This window comes from Alosa sapidissima, chromosome 8 (assembly GCF_018492685.1).
Source record: "Alosa sapidissima isolate fAloSap1 chromosome 8, fAloSap1.pri, whole genome shotgun sequence".
NCBI classification, from domain to species: domain Eukaryota; kingdom Metazoa; phylum Chordata; class Actinopteri; order Clupeiformes; family Clupeidae; genus Alosa; species Alosa sapidissima.
Genome location: NC_055964.1, coordinates 23,909,736 through 23,931,610, shown reverse-complemented (window position 1 = coordinate 23,931,610; position 21,875 = coordinate 23,909,736). Strand labels below are relative to the sequence as shown.

The 21,875-nt window shown below is 44.8% G+C and overlaps 1 protein-coding gene across 2 annotated transcripts in view; it reads right to left on the bottom strand.

Annotated features, from left to right (window-relative positions):
• Nucleotides 1-1,093: 1,093 nt before the first annotated feature.
• The window catches only part of cemip2 (cell migration inducing hyaluronidase 2), a 29,821-nt gene continuing 9,039 nt past the window's right edge, over nt 1,094-21,875 (bottom strand). For both annotated transcript variants that reach the window (XM_042100800.1, XM_042100799.1), the window contains 20 exons: nt 20,704-20,873; nt 19,099-19,287; nt 18,055-18,224; nt 16,841-17,053; nt 16,222-16,427; nt 13,742-13,811; nt 12,879-13,007; nt 12,171-12,259; nt 10,894-11,025; nt 10,544-10,579; nt 9,641-9,796; nt 8,514-8,691; nt 6,768-6,983; nt 6,246-6,457; nt 5,661-5,843; nt 5,198-5,417; nt 4,877-4,978; nt 4,315-4,460; nt 2,983-3,089; nt 1,094-2,875 (listed from right to left, as the gene is read on the bottom strand). In XM_042100800.1, the coding sequence (XP_041956734.1) occupies nt 2,676-2,875; nt 2,983-3,089; nt 4,315-4,460; nt 4,877-4,978; nt 5,198-5,417; nt 5,661-5,843; nt 6,246-6,457; nt 6,768-6,983; nt 8,514-8,691; nt 9,641-9,796; nt 10,544-10,579; nt 10,894-11,025; nt 12,171-12,259; nt 12,879-13,007; nt 13,742-13,811; nt 16,222-16,427; nt 16,841-17,053; nt 18,055-18,224; nt 19,099-19,287; nt 20,704-20,873 (3,124 nt within the window). In that variant the 3' untranslated portion in view covers nt 1,094-2,675. The remainder of the gene's footprint in view (nt 2,876-2,982; nt 3,090-4,314; nt 4,461-4,876; nt 4,979-5,197; nt 5,418-5,660; nt 5,844-6,245; nt 6,458-6,767; nt 6,984-8,513; nt 8,692-9,640; nt 9,797-10,543; nt 10,580-10,893; nt 11,026-12,170; nt 12,260-12,878; nt 13,008-13,741; nt 13,812-16,221; nt 16,428-16,840; nt 17,054-18,054; nt 18,225-19,098; nt 19,288-20,703; nt 20,874-21,875) is intronic.

Below are 21,875 nucleotides of genomic sequence, written 5' to 3'. Positions count from 1 at the left end.
AGCCGAGACAGCACATTATGTCAATCTATAAATTCACAAAGTCTCGAGTCATTCAATGCCTGCTAGAGTTGACTGTAGTTTGGAATGCAATCAGTTGCCATAATAGGTTATCCTAAAATCCAGCGATAAAAAAAACATGAACTCATGAGCGTCTGTCTGCCCTATATCCTCTGATTGTAATGCTTACAGATATCTAGGCGATATTTGTAACATTTATTTTGATTTGGCCTGTTATAAAATAATGTAGACTTATTGAACAATTTAAACACATTAGGAACCACAAAGTTGGAGACATGCATTAAGACATTGCTGAAAATCATTTCAAAGTCATTTCTAGTAGGTGGTTCTAACAGTATGTGGTAAACATTCTAAAAGGGCTTATTATCTTTGTTTAGTCAGGAGAATGAGACCATAGGGCTCTACTACTAGGAGATTATACACTTCCTCTAGGTTAATTTACCCAGGTTTGACACCATGGTCGTAAAAAAGCTCCCTGATCTGTATGGCTCAAAACTACCTCAAAAGCCTGTTGCATATTGTTTCACACCATTGCCCCCAAACATGTTGTTCAATCAGGAAACTGTAGCAAAATGGTGCAAAATGTTTCGATTTTGGACTTGCCCTTGTTGTCAGTAAAGGCCCACTCTGCCATCTGGTGGTGATTGTTGCACACCGTTTCACACAATACTTCCCAACGGAGAACTGCTGTCTTTTCTCTGTCTCACAGAAATAAATCAACTCTCATTGAGGAATTCAAACTCATTTTTCTTTTTAAAAAAAAACCCTTTAGGAGTAATAAGGAACAAAGAAGAATAATGTAAGAAATCAATCCTGTTTAGGAGAAACAGAAGGAAAAACAGCTCCTTTGCTGCCAATGTCAGGACTAGTGCAGGCTCCTTTATCTGTGAGAGACTCTTTTGTTCTGTTATCTCAAAACGGATTTCAGACTAGTAAGAATCAGTTCACTGAGAATTATTTTTAGATCATAAGTTGAACTTAAATTGGATGGGTTGAGATGAGGAAGTGGACCAACATGAACACTGCACATAACACTTGAAGCTCGTATTGCAAAAAAAGAAGACAATTCTTTTATTACAGAAAAGTATAAATGTTTATTCAGCTTCAGCTTTGAAGCCATTGAAGAGAAACACTGAGGTTGAAAAAAGCTGGTTATGACAGACATACCGTAAGTGATTCAACACTTTGCCAGTATAAAAAAACGTCATGAAATAAAAGGCACTTATAGAACCCTACCAGTTACAAAAACATACTTACAGATTTACTATCAACTAGCACAATGACATCTCCAAACCTTTACTTAACAAAATCAATCACATGCAGGTCCTCTGAAACTACAGTGCAGTGGTTAAGAAGCAGGTCTGTCACTTCTCCCTCTCTTTGCCTAAGCAAACAAGCACAATCTTCTTACACGGTATGAGGCAGAGCCTCCATGTTGGTTGCTTTTCATCAAACTTCATAGCACAGAGCTTTGGGTTTGTATCAGTGTGTGACAGTAACAGCTCAACTGAGGGCACACAGTCGATGGAAACCAGTCCAACCTGGCAACGTGCGCTCAACTTCCAAATGAAGACGCAACTGGTTTCTTCCGCCCTGACGACTCGCACCCACCTGACTGAAAGTATGTGTTAAGGTGGGGATGGTGTAGACACACCTGCATTGCACACAAAGCCAGCCTGCCACGAGAAAAAAAAGGAACAATCTTCCACTGTGAACATATAGAATCTGTATCTTACAAACATTTACAAACGTCTTGTACAAAAACAAAAAGGCGATTCGGATCAGAACCCTTTGGGAGCGCTGAAGGAGAGCTGGCACATGACTATGCAGCTCTCTCCCCCGGGACAGATCAGCAGTACTGAAATTATGGAAACAAAAATATTTCCTTAAAGCAAACACCGAGCTAAGAGAGAGGGAAAGAGGGAGAGAGAGAGGGGGGGGGGGGGGGGGGGGAGTGAGAGGTGAGGGGAGAGATGTAGGGGGGTAAAAGAGAGACAGGTAATAAATATGCACACAAACATACACAGTGATGATACAGATTATGCTTCATGTGCTGTCCTACACCCAGTGAGAAAAAAAAAATACATAATTGTGTTCAGATATAATTAAATATGGATCAGATGCAAAGATAGCATCACCAGTGATGACTTTAAAGAGGAGGAGGGAGGGTGAGAGAGAGAGGAAGAGGGAGGGAAAGAAAGAAAGAGAGAGACTCTTCATAGGCCTTTCCATTAGCTTTGGCTGATGCGTACAGGTGAAAGCAATTTCAGTCTTTGTGTTTGGCTTTTGGGTGTCCTTTCAACATTCCAATCTGAGTGTTTTTTTTTTGGCTCTTGGTGTTACTGTTTTAAGGTATCGGCTGTTTGTTTTTCAAAAGAAGTAGAGAAAAAAGTGCATTGCTTTGTACCGTGAAGCTCACGGCCACACACACACACACACACACACACACACACACACACACACATAAACAAACATACGCCACCCACTCCCATTATCAAAAACACAGTTAAAAAATACCCTTGAAATGTGGTAAACAATTAGCTCTTTCTGACATAAATAAATTAAGCTCACGAGTTCACATTCATTCGTTTGTCTGTTTGTTCGTTCATCCAGTCTGGGTTTTGTTTTCTGCATGTTTGTTCACATTTAAAGACGGTTCACTTTTGGTTCAGAGCTTTTCTCAGGAGGTCCAGGTCTTTGCGTTTGGGTGGCCCTGCCTGTGGGCACCCGTACTCTTCCAGAGCCAGGGGGAGGTAGCGCTCCTGGACCCCCAGGCCCTCCTCACCCTGAGCGGACAGGAGAGTGATCCAGGGAGGGTAGGAGCTCCCACTGCGGAGCCCAAAGAACGCCAGGCTCACTGTGGAGAGAGCAGAGACGTTGTTAACGTCGAGATCTCTGTTACCATCACACAAAGAAAGAGGGCCTGCATTCATTACACACAGGGCAAGGAAATAAAAGACTGACCTTTCTTTTGAAGGTCCGCTACCTTGGCCGCTCCAAGGGGAACCAGATATTGTGCGATGGAAGCGATTCCACTAGGTGAGCCTCTTGTTCCAATGAGGACTATTGACCTGAGGCAAAGCAAGGAAATCTATTACACAATCCAATCAAGCACTAACACAGCCTCAAAAGCTCATAGTTATAGTTCTTATAATGTATGGTTCAACATTCAACATTTTACCCCTTTTTTTCAACCAACATTTTACCCCTTTTTGTGAATATAATTCTATTGGGAGAAAATTAAATCAAAATTAAATTTAAAATGTAATTATAACCCCTTCATCCATACAACTATTGAAAAGTCTTGGACCCACAAGAGATTAAATAAAAGGAAAGGAATTCTGGAGTAAATGTTTCACAAATTAATGCATTAAAATAATTAGCAACAGTGATGGGTATAACTGGATGCATTATAACAAGGAACCTCTCAACAGAAAGGACTTTGATGATTTTTCCTTGAGGCCTGTCCAAATAGATTTATGCATTATTCAACCAATATTAGCATTTTTGGGTGTATCTTGATTTCATATTTAGCTGAAAGTACCTCAATACTACCCTGGAAATCCAGAGTTCTCGCGAGAGCACAATGGAATTGTCTCTGCGAGACACTCTGGCAAAGAGCAATGATGCACGTTACTTTTACCCCAACATTCCAGGAAACCAGCTAAATTGATGAAGACAGCGCTGCAATGCTGGAGGACAGTACACATTGGTCGTAGTGTTATCAGATTGCGTCGAAGTCCAAAATCATTCAGAGTAAACATGGTCTAGTGTTATCCAATTGCGTGCAGTGAGATTTTCAAATGCATGCTTGTTGCCACCCCTCCAGTTGGGCCGTTACATTGTTCTTTGCCAGACCCTTAATCTTCCTAGATTATCAGGGTCTGGATTTTCCAGGCTACCTAAATACACGGATATATCAGACAACTGAGCCTGACATGCACTTCAACACAGTATGTAGTCTGAAAAGAATGCACCAGCACACAAATTCACAGACAACCAGCAGAGCATGTTTTTGTAGCAGACATTTTCATAGTCATTATCCAACTTCAACTCCAGATCAACCGATCTCACGATTACAAATGAAGAGTCCCAAATTTAAAAACACAACAGGAGTTTGGCTGCACTCAGCAGCGTATAGTAAAGTTCCAAACGGGCATTCCATGGCTCTCTGTCAACCCATTTGGCAACACAGAGATTAAACTCTTCTGGTTTTTAACTCCTTTATTGACTTTTTCCCGTCCTCCCGTCTCTGCTCACCTCCTCCAGCCTCCCCAAAACCCCAAGCCTCCTCACCTCGCTGGAATTCCAGTTTTCAAATACTGCTCCATTTTGGAGTCCAGGTTGGGAAACAATGGACTCTTTGTGACTTGGCCAGAGCAAGCATCCACAGTGACCAGAAGGAAACCTGACTGAGCGAGAGGAAATCTTTTCCCGTTCACCTACAGGGAGGAAGACAGCAAGGAGAATGAGCACATACTGTGGATTTCAAACGAGCCTCTGTGAATGTCAAAACACATTTTCCCACAAATGTGTAGAAGACACACTAATGGCTACATTGTTTGGGCCAGTGTAGTACCACTATATAGTATTTATTTAATCAAAAAAGCAATTAGACAATAATTGTAAAAAATATTGTGTTTGTATAGACTTCAAAAAATGTCAAGGCTATATCTGCTTAGTGTTCTTAAATGTATATACTACCAGCAATGCCTGTAGTCTCACAAGAATGCAGCCCTGACACATCTACAACACACAAACTAACACTACAACTCCAGCATCCTTGAACTCTCACCTTAGATAAAGGTATCAGCTTAATAATGTCATGTACTGTATGATAACTTGATGCTAAACTCACAGTGATGTAGGATTGCAAGTCACCGCTCTGCTCCTCTTTGCTGCTCAGGGACTTGATCTCTGTCTGGAGGTAGGAGTTCCACGGGTCGCTAGAGAAGATCAGCTGAGAAGATATTCACCAAAGTTCATCACTAAATCAATTTCATCTCAGTTAGAACTTCTAAATAGTATCTGTCAAACAAACTAAGCTTTCGCAAGCATGAAACAGCTTGCAGATATTTGTCACTTCCTATGTTGACAAGCAATATGCCTATATCAGACTACATCTTGTCAGAGCCATAAGCCTAAAGACATGCTGTTGCTTGTTTGTTTGTTTGTTTACTTTTGAGGCTCCGCACTGCTCGCAGGGCTTGGCGTTGGGTGCTGGCATGGGCACCACGGCTGTGGGTGTCTGGCGGTACGTGGGGTAGGCTTTGGCTGTGCAGTCGCACGTCTGCTTGGAGGCGGTGTAGGCCGTGATGATCACCCTCTCACAGCCCAGGGCCGAGCAGTAGCTGTGACCCTCGCGCCCGTGCCTTGCCCGCAAGTACAGCCACAGCAGCCTGGGGAGCGGAGATGAGGCCAGGTGTCAGTCACGCTCAGTTAGTCAGATGCAGTGTGGATGCGCAAAGAGTGAGTCACTATTCAATAGTTTATTGCCATATCGACATGGTTGACATGGATTTGGTTTATTGAGCTTACACTAGTATGTATGTATTGCAGTATGTACTGATGTATATTAGCTGCACGGATGGGATGCATCCTAAAGCAAACATGCAAGAGTGCATTCTGTTTCTGTTACTCACCCCACAGAGCGGTCGAAAAAGTACTTCCTCTCCTGCGTCCGTTTCTGCAGCTCGGCTAGGGAACTCACAGGCCCGTAGTCCTCCGTTTCAGTGAAGGTGTTGCTCTGGCGGTCATTGATGTCGGACCTGACCTGGAAGGTGGTGCCAGTCGGGTAGCAGAGACCCACAAGTGCCCAATCGTCCCTTAGGAAATGTGGAGGGGGGTGTCAGTTTCTATTTGTTGCTTCTTATTTGCAAAGCTACACACAATTGACCTATAGACCCTTTCAACAATAAAAACAAAAACAATGCTTGAACGTTCTATTTGGTTCACACAAAAACAGCTTTTATTCACTTATCAACAGCAGCATCAATAGCACTATTTACTTGACCAGTTTGGCCAATTTGTTCCTCCTTCTTCTAAAATGTTTACCTCAAAATACAACTAGTGGTCCTACAATCACTAGCATTAATATTGCTGTACTAATGCAAAGCAGTTACACTGTGTACAATATATTAATGCTAGTGATTGTATTGTGCATAGTTTATTGTTGTGTTATTACTTCAGCCACTACAACTCACCAGCGGGCTGTCTCTCAGACTTACTTGTCAAAGTTAATGAGGGACAGGACAATCTCTTTGGGGGCAACTCCATCCCAATGGAAGGTGTAGCTCTTGGCCATCATGAGGATGGGCTGGTACTGCTGGGAGGACGCCCCTTGGCTGTTGATGCCCCGCAGCACCATAGGTCGATCGGGGTACTCATCTCGGCGGATGGAGAGCATGAGGTTAGAGGCTCCCTGAGTCTTCACATAAACCTGTGTGATGTTTTTATGTTTACGTTTAGTCATTTATCTGGCTTCCTCAACAAGCAATGACTTACACAGCACAGAAAAATGGCCATTTGGTTAGTGCAAGTGTCCTAGCTCTTGACATGACTGGCATTACGAGCACTTTAAGATAACTGACGGGTCTGCCACACTATTAGAGTAGAGATGCACTCCATGGTTCTGGCGTAAGGTCGTAGATATATGAGCTCAACAGCCAATCAAATGACACTCCTCCCTTTTGTCCACATTTCAAACAACATCCAAATGCCATGGTCGATGATGGGCACGGGCAGTTTACCTGGGAGTAGCGTCCACTGCAGGCCACGCCGTTCCACTCGCTGATGTTCACACAGCCGGGGTGCTGGATGAGGAAGTTGTCCGCCCGCCCCACATACGTGTTGGGGTAGCCGCTCACGGTGCCATCTATGTCATGGAACATGGAGTTCTTGTCCCCGTCCAGGTCGTTCTCGTCGAACCACGGGCCCGGCTTCCCAAAGAACACCGGGAGCTTTACCTGTGGAGACAGGCCCTCGTTCTGTCAAATGTGTGCTGTTTTACTAGTCACAGAGGTATTTTGTTGGAGCCCTGTCATGTCATTAACATTGTGTAAATCGTGGAACTGTCTGTTCACCAGACAGCACAAGGCACTCTGTGAGCGTGAATTCCTAGCAGTGACACTGTGACTGTATGGACCCATTCTCTTTTGAAATAGCTAGGCGGTGATTCAATTCAATTCAATTTTATTTGTAAGGGACAGTGTGCAATTAAAACATAAAAGTAACCATTTGATGTATTGCACCAGAGTTAGCCTTGGGATCTCATAGTCTTCACATTTTCAAATGAGCAAATGCAGACAAAATGTCTGGGGGGGGGGGGGGGGGTTGTTGAAGCCGTAGCTTCCTGTCATCACTGTAAACAATCTTTTAGATCAACATGTCAGAAAATGAGAGCACATTAAGCACCCGTGGGGGAGATGATGTCAAGATGCCATCGGGAGCCGAGGGAGTGGGCCAGTGCAAAGAATGCATACAGTACAGTACGCCAGAGAATCATATGACTGGAGTCACAAGTTGTGAAGTCACAACATTTCAAAATGGAGCAGGGCTGCTTTAAAAGGGCTGATGGTGGAGTGGAGTGGCCATTTCAAGGGCTCTGCACTGACATAGGGTCCTCATAGAGCAGCATAATGACCAACATTATCATCTCTTGGTATCCATTATTCCATAGGGACCAATATCTCTAGCACCACCCCTGGTGAGGAGAGCCGATTGAAGGCCGCCTCCCTGGGAGCTCCCCCTGAGCCATGGTTACAGTATCTGCCCAGCTCACAAAGGCTTCTTTATGCATAGTGTCATAGTGACTAATGAAAGCCAGGATGACCTCCCCTGACAAAAGGCTCTCCTTCCCAGAGAGCCCGGCAGCACTACAGCGTAGGTTAGCGAGCCATTAGCACCCCCGAGCAGGAGAGCGTGGGCTGGACATGGTCTCGCACTAGGAAGCGTTAATTTTAAGCTTTGTTAACATCAAAAAAGGGAGAACGTATTGGATTCATCTACTGGTAGACGCTCATATTAAGCACAAAACAGTTCCAAAGAGCCATTTGTTCAGCCATTCTTTAAATTCCTACATGACTCTTGCCTTTGTTAGACCTCTACCAGAGAGCATACAATCATCTCAGATTGAGATGCCATGTTGCAGCGCTGAGGAAGTGTGTAAGATAAACAACTGCTCCCCCAAACACTGTCTAAGGGAGTACTACTAGCTCTAGGGAACTAGAGCTTCCTTGGGAACTAAACCACTAGCAACTCCTCCACTAGTTCAGCTCCACAGTGGACATTACTTGGTTCTTTAATCACAATAAACGTCTTCACGTTGACATATCAACTCCACTTATTTGCCATATAACTCCCCTCCTCCTTTTATCTGTCTATTTCTCTCCTTTCTTTCCATGGCTCTTTCTCTCCATCACACACACACACACACACACACACACACATAGGCACCCATGCAGTTGTACACACACACACACATTGCTGCTGCTTACAGAGGGGGAGAAGCTGAGAGAGGAGAGGTTGTTGCGAGGCGTGAGCTGCCAGGTGTTCTTCAGGTTGAAGCCCACAGCGCTGGTGAAGCGATCCGCTGTCGGGGTGTAGCTCCGGAACGTGCTCTCCGTCAGCCGCACGGGCCCGTCGTAAATCTGAAAGCCTCGGATGGGGAATGTTCTAGAAGCAAACAGAATTGGTGTTCAGCCACTACACTTACCGATAGCCCCTCACAGTGACAGCAAACAGCAGAGTAGATTGATTAAGAGCTTCCAGTAAGACCTTGGAATAGCAGTGTCTCGCTACTTTCCCTATAGCTGATTTTCCAATTCAGCGTGCATCAGGTGATGAACTGAGATGCCTGACCCTGTGCATCGGGTGATGAACTGAGATGCCTGACCCTGTGCATCGGGTGATGAACTGAGATGCCTGACCCTGTGCATCGGGTGATGAACTGAGATGCCTGACCCTGTCTATCTCTCCACCCAGAATCTCACTAGTCTGGGACAAAATGTCAGAAATGATGCACAGTCTCACATCTCAGTGTTGTGCGCCACCTTGACACCAGTCAGAGTTAAACATGTCAAATTTATGTGACCACGCTGAAGACTCCCAGCGGAGCTGTGGTCAGACATGTCATGATTTAGAGAGCGCTCCGGCTCCAAGCCCATGATGGAGGGCTTTATGGAGGAACATGCGTCTCCCCCCCTACACCCAGTGGAGCAAATGAGCATGTCAAGAGAGACTTACTTCACTAAAACCGAAACCCTCAGATTTGCCGTCATCAACACTGAGGTTGTTTGAGTTGGGAAGGACTGACATGTTGCCAGGACTGAGATCTGCTCCCAGGGGGGCGTACAGTACTGTAGATATAAACAGGAAACTGAAGGGCGAGGCTGACAATCCACTGGCTGACTGAGTCTTTCCAGAAAGTCGCTGTGATCACTTCTTATTTATGGGACCTCGAGGGGCTTCAAGCCGTTTCCTGCCTACTGGCTGCATCTGCCAGGAAAGGACCTCCCTTACACCAATGGTCTGGCATGCTTTTGCTGAAACTTCCTGCCACTCAAGTGTCCTCCACTTGTGTTTTTGTGTTGTGTTTGTTGTTTTTACTCTTTTCTTTTCTCACTTGTATCTGGGTAGTGTCCTGTTCTTTCCATCCACCCCACCGACTCCCCAGTATTTGTTCTGGCCTCCGTTAGAACCACGGTTCCGGCTCTCCCCGACAAACAGCGTCTGGGAGACCTCCTGACTGGAACCCTCGTCTTTAGGGTAACTGCCATCACTGTGGAACACATGGGAAAGATGGAATATTTATTAAGCACATATATTCAATGACATTTTATTAATGTATATAGCGACAACTGACACTGCCTAATAGCAGCCATTTACACAGCCAAAGGCCTGAATCCCTTAGATCAAGCACTCTAATAAATTCTAGATAGATAGATAGATAGATAAATAGATAGATACTTTATTGATCCCCAGGGGATATATTTGATGATTGATTTATTCTGTAATAAATCAATCCATTTATCCATCCACCAACTATTCAACCAGTTGGTGGATGGATAATATATCCATGGATATGGATTTATACATCCATATCCATGGATGTATAAATCCTTCCATGCATCCATCCATTAAAACAGTGATCTAATTCTTGATGGTGACCGATCGAGTGAACTGTACTGTAGGTCACTGTTAAATCACAAATGCACTGCAAAAGCAGGCCTACATTTCCAGGGAACAATACAAAATAATGGCCCATTTCTTTCTTTCTTTCCCCCTAGCCAAACATTCCAGCAGTGTGAGTCTGAGTGAGACGTTGGCCAGACAACAGTGAGATCTGAGTCATCTCTCTGCTGACCTGCGGCCGCACACTCTCAGAGTCCTGCTCTCAATGACTCGCGCTCTGTCTGACCGCTAACCCCCATTGTCACAACGTGACCGGAGCACAAAGGTGGCTTTACATGTACCAGAGAGGCAGAGCTGAAACTATGGTCACTGACCAACACTGACTAACTCTTACCTGGCAAATGACAACCCCACTCCATTGTCAGCAAAACTGAAAAGGAAAGAAAAGAAATCAACCCAGCAGTTTACTCAATGAGGAACAACACATGATTAGCACTTAGCATGATTAGCACATCTGAGCAATACATCTGAGTCGTCCGCTGTCTGTGCCTGTACACATATCTGAATACCACAAGTAATGTAAGGAAGTAAGGAAAGTAATGAAATCCTGCAGCATTTTGTCCTGTAACGGTTACAAGAGAGTAACTGGCACATGAAAGAGGAATACAGTAAAGCGCACATGGAAGTCATGATCCAAAGTCTGGCTGAGGATTATTCAGGGAAGTTGATTCACTGGTGACTCACCAGGAGTTCTGAATGATGATGTCACCTCCCCGGATCCATGCCCCGAGATCGTTGTTCTTGTAGGAGATGAGGGTGTCAATGAGGGCTGCCACGCGTGGCCGGTTCGGGTCTGCGTCCTCATGCGGGCGGAACCTTGGGCGGCAATTTCGAAATGAAAATGACGAAAGGTGTGAAACGTAACGAACAACTCCCTTAAGGTATTTGTCATGAGGGTGGGAAAGACACGATGTACGTAAGACAGACACACATACACACACACTGCCTACATGTGCATGTACGTTCATACTGTACTTGGGAACAGATGTTTAACATTGGAAAATTGGGGCTCACATAACCCACATAAATACAACACTGATGTACTATTTAATCTTGTTCTTTAAATCTCTCCCCTCCTCTATTTCGCTTTTTTCTTTCTCTCCATGACACACACATACACACACACACACACACACACACACACACACACACACACACAGCGGGAGGCCTGAGCTCTTCTCCAGCTGTGGCAATGTTTCATGTTCTCTGCCTAGAAGCCCTGCATCTGAAACTCAATTTTATCTTGGCCCGCTTTCATAGCAGACATGCGGCACGAGGAGACCTCCTGTGAGTCTGTGTCTCTGTGTGTGTGTGTGTGTGTGTGTGTAGCCTGTTGAGCAGCTCCCCCTCTCGAAGCGGGGGCTGGATAGAGTTACAAATAGGGGGCTAATAGACCGGCAGCAACACACGTGGCCAGAAGCCACGTCAGATCTACGTGCACACAGACATAATGTGTGTGTGTGTGTGTGTGTATGTATGTGAGTGAGTGTGTGTGTGTGTCTGGGGGGATTGAGGGCTGCTTGACGCCACCACTGCAGCCACCACTGCTGCCACCACTGGCTCCTTCTGGCAGGTGACAAGACGTTAATGAAACCCAGTTGTGGACACAAGCCCTCTAACTCTTGTCTGCCGCGTGTAAGGGAGAGCTGTTTAAAAATACACAGGCCCTGTACGACCCAGCACTGAAAATCTGTGTCAGTTATTCCCAGAGGCTCTTGTTTTATGCTCGAGTGCTACAGTACATTCCAGCTCGTGTGAAATATATACGTTAGCTCCTAAACGATCCCAGCATTCTGGTATTTCAGCCCAGAGAAAAGAGCCCAATAAGAAATCCCATTACAACATAAATCTGTCACAGACAGACGTGCACGTGTAGCAGAGCTGAGGGAGTGGTCAGATCGGGCTGAGTCAACATGGACTACTCCAGCGATAGTGCCGGACATGAGGATCCTGCCACTCACCTGACGTTGTTGTCCAGGCACAGGTATTCCCTGGGGTCAGCCTTACTCGCGTTTGTGGTCTTCACCCCCTTATCAATAAAGAGTCCAGCCTAGAACAAAGGAGGGAGAGAGAGAGTGCAAGAGAGAGAAAGAGTGAGAGAGAGAGAGAGAGAGAGAGAGAGAGGGAGAAAGAGAACATAGCAATGTAAGAAACTAATCTACATCTCGTGGAACACAATATACCCTATAGAGAGAGCAAGAGAGAGAGAGAGGAGGAGGAGAACACTAATGCATTGTGTGCCACTCTCTTCTCACTACTATTCAGACTATAAGACAATACTCTTTCAGGCCTCTCTTAATCAATTTGTCTGTGCTATGGAGTAGCAGCAACAAAAACAGAATTGTTAAGGTTATTTAGCATTGTGCAAGTGAATACAGTAAGTTTGTGTGTGTATGTGTGTGTGTGTGTGTGTGTTTAATGTTACTGTGTGTCTGTGTGTGTGTGTATATGTCCAATCTCAGAATTCTTATTACTTGAGAATGTATTGTGTCAATATATTACCATATTATGATTTAAAGAACAGGATATCTAACACAGCTATATAGCCACATGACACAGAACGCAGCCATCTTCCACAGAATAGCTTAGTGCAGTAGTTTTAATACATTTAAAACTACTGTCAACTGAATGAAGGGCAGTGTACAGCAGGCTGGTAGACGCAGACAGACCTTGAAGTTGGAGTGGACGCGGTTGTTATAGAAGATTCCCAGAGGAGTGAGCTCAGCCCTCGTTTCTGGTACCAGGCCGTGGGAGTCGCCCGTGGACATGCTGTGAAATATATACCAGATCCCTGCATCCTGACACACACACACACACACACACACACACACACACACACACACACACACACACACACACACACACACACACACACACACACACACACACACACACACACACACAGACAGATGTTAGAAAGAGGGAGAGAAAGAGAGTCATTTTACAGGTTCTTAGCAGAAATGCTGAAACACTCCATATCTCCCACCTGCCTTACATCATCTTAGCTACAGGCATACACAAAAATGTACAGTACAGCTCAATGCAATATGGGTTATGGGTAAGCCACACAAGACTTGGCTCCAATGCCACTGCAGAGGGTCAATCTCCTCAGAGTTTAATAAAGACTGGATGAAATACTGGCAGGCTCTACTGTTTGCAAAACACACAGGACCAGGAACTGACCCACTTAATTTCAAAAATGATCTTTTTATTAAACTTTGCTACACCAGGAATATTTGTTATATAATTTAATATACAATTTAATGAAATAAATGTAGAACTAAGAGGCAATCATCTTCTGTGTTATCCAGAAATTACTTCAAATAATTTGAAAATCCCTTATCAGGGTATATTACCCAGAATTATTACAGAATATTACCCAGACTTCACTTAAGCAAACACACCTGACTGCATATTTCACTTCAGTATAATCTTTGGGCTCATTGGCATCATTAAACTACACTTAACAAGATCAAATTTAATACAAGTTTTAATTTCATAAAGTGAGAGAGACACTTAGGTTGGGTTCTACCTGAGAGCCAGCAGCAGCATTGCTTATGAGGTTATTGTTGGGGTTGGCAATCCAGAACGTCGACACTGCCCTTTAAGCAAACACACCAGACACAGACACCAGACACAGTTATGGACACGTCCATATCCATGCACACACATACACACAATTGTAACGAAATACACATATTGCACGACAATGAATAGTACACACAATGAGGCCTGCACTCACTACTCACAACTCCCAGGCCTGTATGAGCCACTAAATAACTTCATTATCAGACAAACAAACAGACAGATGCAAAGAGATGGAGATGGGGAGAGAGAGATGGGGGGGGGGGTAGGGGGAGATAGAGAGAGAGATGGGGGGAGAGAGTGAGAGAGAGATGGGGGGAGAGAGAGAGAAAGAGATGGGGGAGAGAGAGAGAAAGAGAGAGAGAGAGAGAGAGAGAGATGGGGAGAGAGAAAGAGATGGGGGAGAGAGAGAGAAAGAGATTGGGGAGAGAGTGAGACAGAGATGGGAGAGAGAGAAAGAGAGAGAGAGAGAGAGAGCGAGAAAGAGATGGGGGAGAGAGAGAGAACTGCAGAGAGAGAGACTCAGAGCTGGGAGGTCACCACTCCACTGCAGCTCTTGCGTGTATGTAATAAAGACAAAGTGACTGTGACAAAGTGACTAGTGTTTCCCACCGGATTTCTGCATGCCTTAAGGATATTTCATCCTGGATGAAAGATCGGCACCTTCAGCTTAATCTCTCAAAAACAGAGACAGCTAAAACAGCTATTCCCCAACATATTAACATCCAGCTTGACTCAACTTCACTGACCCCAACTAGATCGGCACGAAACTTGGGCGTTGTAATTGATGACCGACTTAACTTCTCTGAGCATATAGCTTCTATTGCAAAATCATGTCGGTTTATGCTTTACAACATTAGGAAGACCAGACCTTATCTGACACAAGATTCCACACAACTTCTTGTTCAGACCATGGTCATCTCTAAGCTGGACTATTGTAATTCACTATTAGCTGGCTTACCCGCTTGTGTAACAAGATCATTACAGCTGATTCAGAATGCTGGAGCACGCCTGGTCTTCAATCAGCCAAAGTGGACACATGTAACTCCTCTCCTAGTTACTCTCCATTGGTTCCCCGTAGTAGCCAGAATTAAATTTAAATCTCTCACTTTGGCCTATACGACACTAACTGGATCTGCTCCTAGTTATTTTAATTTAATAATCAAGCCTTACATCCCCAACCGCCCACTGCGGTCTTCTGGTGAGCGTCTGTTGTGTCGACCAGTCATGAAAACTGGGTCTAATTCCAGACTCTTTTCTTCAGTGGTTCCATGTTGGTGGAATGAATTGCCCAGTGCTCTCCGTTCCAGTGGTAGTTTTGGGTCGTTTAAGAGGGGTCTAAAGACATTCCTATTCAACTTATACTTAGTTGTTTAAGCGCTTATGTGTTATGGTTTGTATAATGTTTTATTTCAATTGGGCTGTTAATTATTTTACATTATTGTTTATTATTGATATTCTCCTTAATGTAGTCTTAGCATGTCATTGTTTTTATATTATTGATTGAATGGACATTATTGTTTTATTATTGCCTTTTTTTTTCATTGCTTTTTATTAGGCTATTGATTGAATTGATATTATTGTGTATTATAACTATTCTCCTTATTATATTTGACCTACATTCTAATCTGTTCCCTGTTCAATTTTAAATATTATTATGTTGTTTGTATTTATGTGTCGCTTTGGAAAAAGGTGTCTGCTAAATCCATAACCATCCATAACCATAACCATAACAAATCACATGTTCTCCTCTGATCCCCTGTCAAGCCCCACTGATCCCTGTTGCAGGAGAGCAAGATCAGCACAGCAGCACAAGGGGGCCCCTACAAAAAACACCCTCCTAATCCCCCTCCCAAAATAAAAACAGAACCTCCCCACACACACAGCACGTTCAGCTCAGAGAGAGGGGGTGGCAGGATCTGGTCTGGTCTGTGTGTGTGTGTGTGTGTGTGTGTGTGTGTGTGTGTGTGTGTGGATGGGGGGTGTTATTCCAAGGCTAAGTGGAGGGACCCTTCTAGTCGTATCAAAGGAAATGAGGCATCTGTCTTATGTCATGTAATCTCTCCAGTGGCAAGAGGGAGGGGGTGGGTCAGGGAACAGCCAGGAGAGGACAAGACAGCCGAGTATGCTGCTTTGCATGCACACACAGAAGGGTTATGATATGAGCACACACAGTGAGCTGAAGAGATTTAAATAGTGTTTGCTCTCTGTGTGGAAACAGAGGGATAGATGTATGCAGACACACAAGCGACTGAGTTTTTTCTGTAAAACTCGTCAAACTTGCCATGTTCCTCTCTCTTACTCTATGACTCTTCTCACTTCATACAGATTAAGCAACTACAGTGAGAACTGCTTTTTTTGGAACAGCACTTCTAGCCTCGCTGGCACATCCGGCTGCTTGTGCAACATGTGTGGCGTGATCCTTACTTGCAATCTGTGGCTGGCGTAGGGGTGTAGTTCTTGTAGACTTTGTCCAGGATGTTCTGGCACATGGTGTCGTTCCGGTCAGTGGGCAGAATGGTGCCCGGCCGGGTCACCAGCCCCAGGTTGTGGAAGAAGGTGTTCCGCTGCTCGATCCCATCCTCCAGGAAAAAACAGTGTCCGAGCATGTCGTAGCCGACCGTGTCCTTTATCTGGGGAAGGAAATGTGAATCGTTCCGGTTTGATTCAGCTCAGCCTTGTGATGGGAAACGGAACAGGGCTAATCGGAGGAACGTGGAATATCACTGATTAGTCAGCATGTTTCCCACAACAACCCCCCAGCTCCATTTAATCATGCTTCTGTATAATGTATTTTAATCAATGGAGCTCAATGACTTTCAGCTTGTAGAAACTTTAATTACAAGATGGAGGTTTGGGGGATTGTAATGAGGATACAGTTTAAAGTTAGGATACGTTACATACAATAATATGTCCCCCTTATATGAAGAAGCAAATGCAGCCTAATCACCTGCATGCCTATATTATAACATGTTTATCACATGGGCAAAGTATGCCTGTACGGCACATGTAATATAACGTGGGAGTGCACTAAACCAGCCCTTACTAGGAGGCCGTTGGTGGCATGGACGGTGACGCAGCGAGAGAAGGAGTGGTGGATGGACACGGCGTCCACGTAGGTGGGGGAGGAGTAGCCCCCGCGCTGGTCCACGTCTCCGCAGCGGTGGAAGTGTAGCGGGTAGCTGCCCTGCTGCTTCTGCTGGCCCATGTGCTTGAGCTCCACCTGGGACACGTGCACCGACGAGAAGTTGCCCTGGATCTGGAGAGAGAGAAGAAGCAAGAGAGAGATACAGAGCAAGGCAGAAAGCAAGAAAGATGGAGAGAATCAGAGAGAGGGAAGGACCAATAGATAGAGAGTCACAGAGACATGCAGTGCAAAACAGAAAGAGAAAAAGAACAATAGAATAAAAGCAACAAGAAGACAGAAAGAATGAGATGGAGGGAAAAAGAAAAGAGAGAAAGTGAGAGAGAAGCACAAAATATAATAAAATCTTATTCAATATGAACTGAAGTCATGCACAAACAAAAACATGCACAAACATGATCAATAACTGGACTGATCCAAGTACCACTGCCTTTAATCAATGTCTGCTTCCTATTATTTACAAGCAGTATTTACCAATATTGCTTGATAAACCCTGCAAAAACATGTGCAGAGAGAGTTCAGCTTCAGACTGGATGCCTGAAAGCCTTGTTAATGGATTTCATTAGTACCCCCATTCACTGCATGTGGTCAAAATATGACCAGGGTTTACTGGTGCAGGAGAAGAAGATGAAGTGGGATTTGTTTAGGTTATCCACGGTCAACTTTAGAGTTTTATAGACCCTTTCAACAAGGTAAACAAAAACAATGCTTGAACGTTCTATTTGGGCCCCAATCTACTTCCTCTGCATTAAGATAACATATGGAATGTTAAAACGGAAGCTTTGTGGGGCCAACTATGATGCTGATAATGGAACTCTCTTGAAAGGGTCCATAGAGAGTGCACTACTGGGTGCTGTTTTGAAATGTGTAACTAGGCCCTTAGAGTAGCTAGCTACCTCATGGGGTGCTAGACGTGAAGACAAGCAATGTGAGAGATCTCAGCGTGAGCGCTCAAAACAGATGTGTATATTAGATAAATAAACAAGCACACACACACTGAAACACTCTTTCACACACACACACACACTTACTCACACAGACACACACAGAGGCACAGGCAGACACACACACACCACACACACCACACACACCACACACACCACACACACACACACCTTGATGTGCCCCCCGAAAGTGTCGTGGTTGAAGAACTGGCACCAGTTGTTTCCATAGCAGGAATTTTCCATCTCTCCATGGATGAGGATATTCCTGGAGAGGAGGGCCACCTCTGCTCGCATGTCCACCCCGTCCAGCACCTCCCCGACGTGCATGAATTGGGGCTTCCCTGGGAAGTTGTAAGGGACAAACAGCCCGATTAGCTCTCTCCCTCTCTCCCCTCCACCCTGCCCGCTGGGCCCATTATTAACAGACATCTCTGCGGTCCCCCACCGAGGATTGTTCAAACACACACACAATCTGTATTGGGTTGGGCTCACTTTGATCTTTCACTTTACCCCCCTTCTTCTTCTCTATCCCTCGCTTTTCTACTGGCTACTGGTACTTGCACGCAGTCCTGTGCCAGTAGAAAAGCAAGGGATAGAGAAGAAGGGGGGAAAGAGTAAAAGAGGAAGAGTAATAAAGGAGTGCCAAGCAGAAGACGGAGGAGCGTGCGGAGGAGCGCGCGGAGTCCAGTTGGCCGCGTGTCACAGGAGACCCCTCTACGTGGACTAGATGATCCACCCTCACAGTGCCAAGCAGAAGAGGGCCATGCTACTGAGATGATCCACCCTCACAGACAAGTGGACAAAGAAGTCCATTCTTTTCATCTGACTGACTGGACATCCAGTTTTCCCACATAGTATTTTATTTATTCTGACTTGCCAGCTACAGAAATAAGGTCATTTATAGGGTAGTTCACTACTAAATACAGGTCATAATTAGCTGTGACAAAAATGTACCAATGATTTATATGTCCGGAGCTGGTCAATTAAGAACGCTCACAATCAAACTGAGAATATCAATTTCTTTGCAGTCACACACTGCAGCAAAACTGTCGCACTTCCGCTAAAGATGACTAAGACATTTGCCGTACTCAGGTCCCGTCTGTTCCAAAGTGACCGGCAGCCCGAGCACGAGGTCAAACAGATGGACAGGAAGCTCAGGACATTTCTCATTAGTCATGCGGCCTCTGTGGCAGCCTCAGAGCACCGCGCCCTCACCTTGCACCCGGACCTGCTTCCTAGAACAGTATGGGCAGGGGAGCAGGGTGAACTCCTCGGCCTGGTGCATGGAGTAGTCGGTGCTGGACACCACCACACGGTCGCCCGGTTTCCAGCTGCTCACTTCGTCCTGCAGGTTCAGTACCACCTGGTCCACTGCATCCACCTGGAACCCAGTTTGGGGAAACCCTGGAGATAGAGAGAGAGAGAGAGGGAGAGGGAGGGAGGGAGGGAGAGAGAGAGAGAGAGAGAGAGAGAGGTAAGGTTTAGACACATTGGCATTGATTTGTAAGGATGCTATAAGTAATTTTACAAAGAGTCCATCAGCCATCAGTGCTCAGCAGCCTCTGTAATTTCCAAAAACTTTCATCTAATCTAAATCACAAATGTAACATAAAAAAAAGAATTCTGGTATTGAGCAGATGTGTTCCATTGACTCAATGTGACCTTTGAAATCCTGTCACAAATCACCATGACGATGTCAAGAACAAAACCAATTCCAGTGAATCACACTGCTGAAACCTGAGCAAAGAAGGGCGTGGAAGTTTCTGGAATTTGCACCGAGATAAACACTCATCAAATCCTCATCAACAGGGAGGTACAGCAGACACCAAACGCCCAAATGTTCTCAGTCATTTTCTCTGACCCTGAAGGCCCTATTTACTGTCTGGCTCGCCGACAACACAGGACAACACAGGCCTGGGAATGTCTTTGAAGTTATGAGGCGCTCCATAAAGATGAGACCCCTGATAGTGTCTGCATCCTGTTAGGCAGCTTGGGACTCCCAATGCAATACTTTTACTAAACCATCTTCAAGGCTATTAAGTGCTTCACTGCGTAAAACATTAAGTATAATTTCCCCCTCTGGACCAATGTGGCACTCTGAAAGTGGAGAACATAAAAGTCATTGCTACTCTCTGCATGCATGGAAATCTTTGACAGAGTCTGTAAAGGGAGAGTGACATGTTTTGAGTGTCGCTCTTGACGGGTAAAGCATATGAATATATTGAGCAGGAAGCTCTAGATTACGGATGGTGGCTTGTGTTTTTTTCCGAGGCCCCTGGCACTCCCACAGTGTGCATAAATATTTGAGCTGAGGTTTTGGAGAGCCCTTCATTTAATGAGCAGAATAAAGCTGAATGAGCAAACAGAGTTTCAGGAGAAGGAGCGATAGTGCCATAGTGGACTGCTAAAGGCCCTCATACAGTCTCACCTAAACACTTTTTCTGATTCATTATTTGCTTTTGTCTTCATTTACAAAATAAAAAAATAGTAGATATACATGATATTCACAGTTCAAAGTACACATGTCTTGAGCCCACAGGTCTTCGATCAGTGAGAGTGCCAAGGAGAGTAAGCACAAGGACGGCCTAGGTAGACAAATGAGGCCCTAAGCTCTTATCTAGGGTACAGGATAAAGGTGCTCATAACTAGAAAACCTGTTGTGGTTTTGTAGGGCGTAACCACATAGCTATGGCTAAATTTATGATTAAATTAAAATCTTGTGCCCAAAACAGTCTGCAGTTTAACGCAAGGAAGTACAGTATATCATCCTAACGGCGGAGCTCAGCTTAACAGGTCCATGTTCGGTGAGAGCGTTTATACCGTTTCGCCACTCGCTGTAGGCGGTGACGGAGAAGCGCACGCCATCCACGGTGACAAAGTCTCGGCGAGCCAGCGCCTTCCCACTCGTGTCATGGTTCTCGTGCTCCCGAACGTCCTCCGTGCACGACGTGTTGCCGCCGCCCACCACTGAAACCAGGGCCCACGCCTGCCTGAGGAAGCACAGCGCAGACAGACACAGAGATGGTTATACACTGCCATAGCCATCAAGCAGTTATGGTTATCATGGTTATTAAGCACCTATATCACGGCAGAAGTTCGAAGACTTGAAACATTTTTACTTACATACAACTTAGGTATAGATATTGTTGTGTGTTTATAAAGACTGTTAAAGGTATGCAATCTCCTGAAAAAAAAGACACAGTGTTCCTCTTTTCCCTTGGTTACATGGCATTAAATACCACAGAATGTGACAAAAAACTGACAGAAGTTCCTTAGCCAAAATGTCACCAAACTTAAGTATGACCAGTAGCAAATACAGAAATGCCAGACAACCATGGAACTATGCCAGAACAAGAAAAAAAAACTAACAAAACGAATTATATGATATTAATGGAGTTTCTAAAAGGGCAAAGCCCACATAAAATGACCTTATAAAAGTTAACTGCTCTGAATTCCACAGTTTTACATGTTGCAAGTTCAACTGAAGTTCATATGAAGCACATTCTCTAGACTTGTTTCTGTCGATCTCAGTAAGCTCTCAGCAGCACAGGTTCTCTCTGACATTCACGTACGTTCTTCTGTCCTCCAGTTCTGCAGAAGGCTACAGACATGTTTTCTTGCTCCTCTTTTCCCTCTCTTTCTTTATCTGCCCATTTCCTCTACAACATGAGGTCCCTGAGGCAGAGGCATGATCAAAACTGAGCGATGACTCAACACTTTCCAGCAAGTCGTTTCTCCCCAGAGAAGCAACACTGATGTCAGATTTTTTTTTAATAGTCTCGCCTTGGTTTTAAAACTGTTGCAACTGCTACTGATGCGGCAGTGGGGCACTAATGCCACTGGTTTGCAACTCACAAATATTACACTGTGGCTTTATCATATTGCACTGATAATGCTTTGGACTGCTGGAACTGCATTCAGGATTCACTCATGCAACAATCAGCTTAATAAGCACAGAATGCTACACTGAAGGTAGTCTCTCAAGTCCAGCT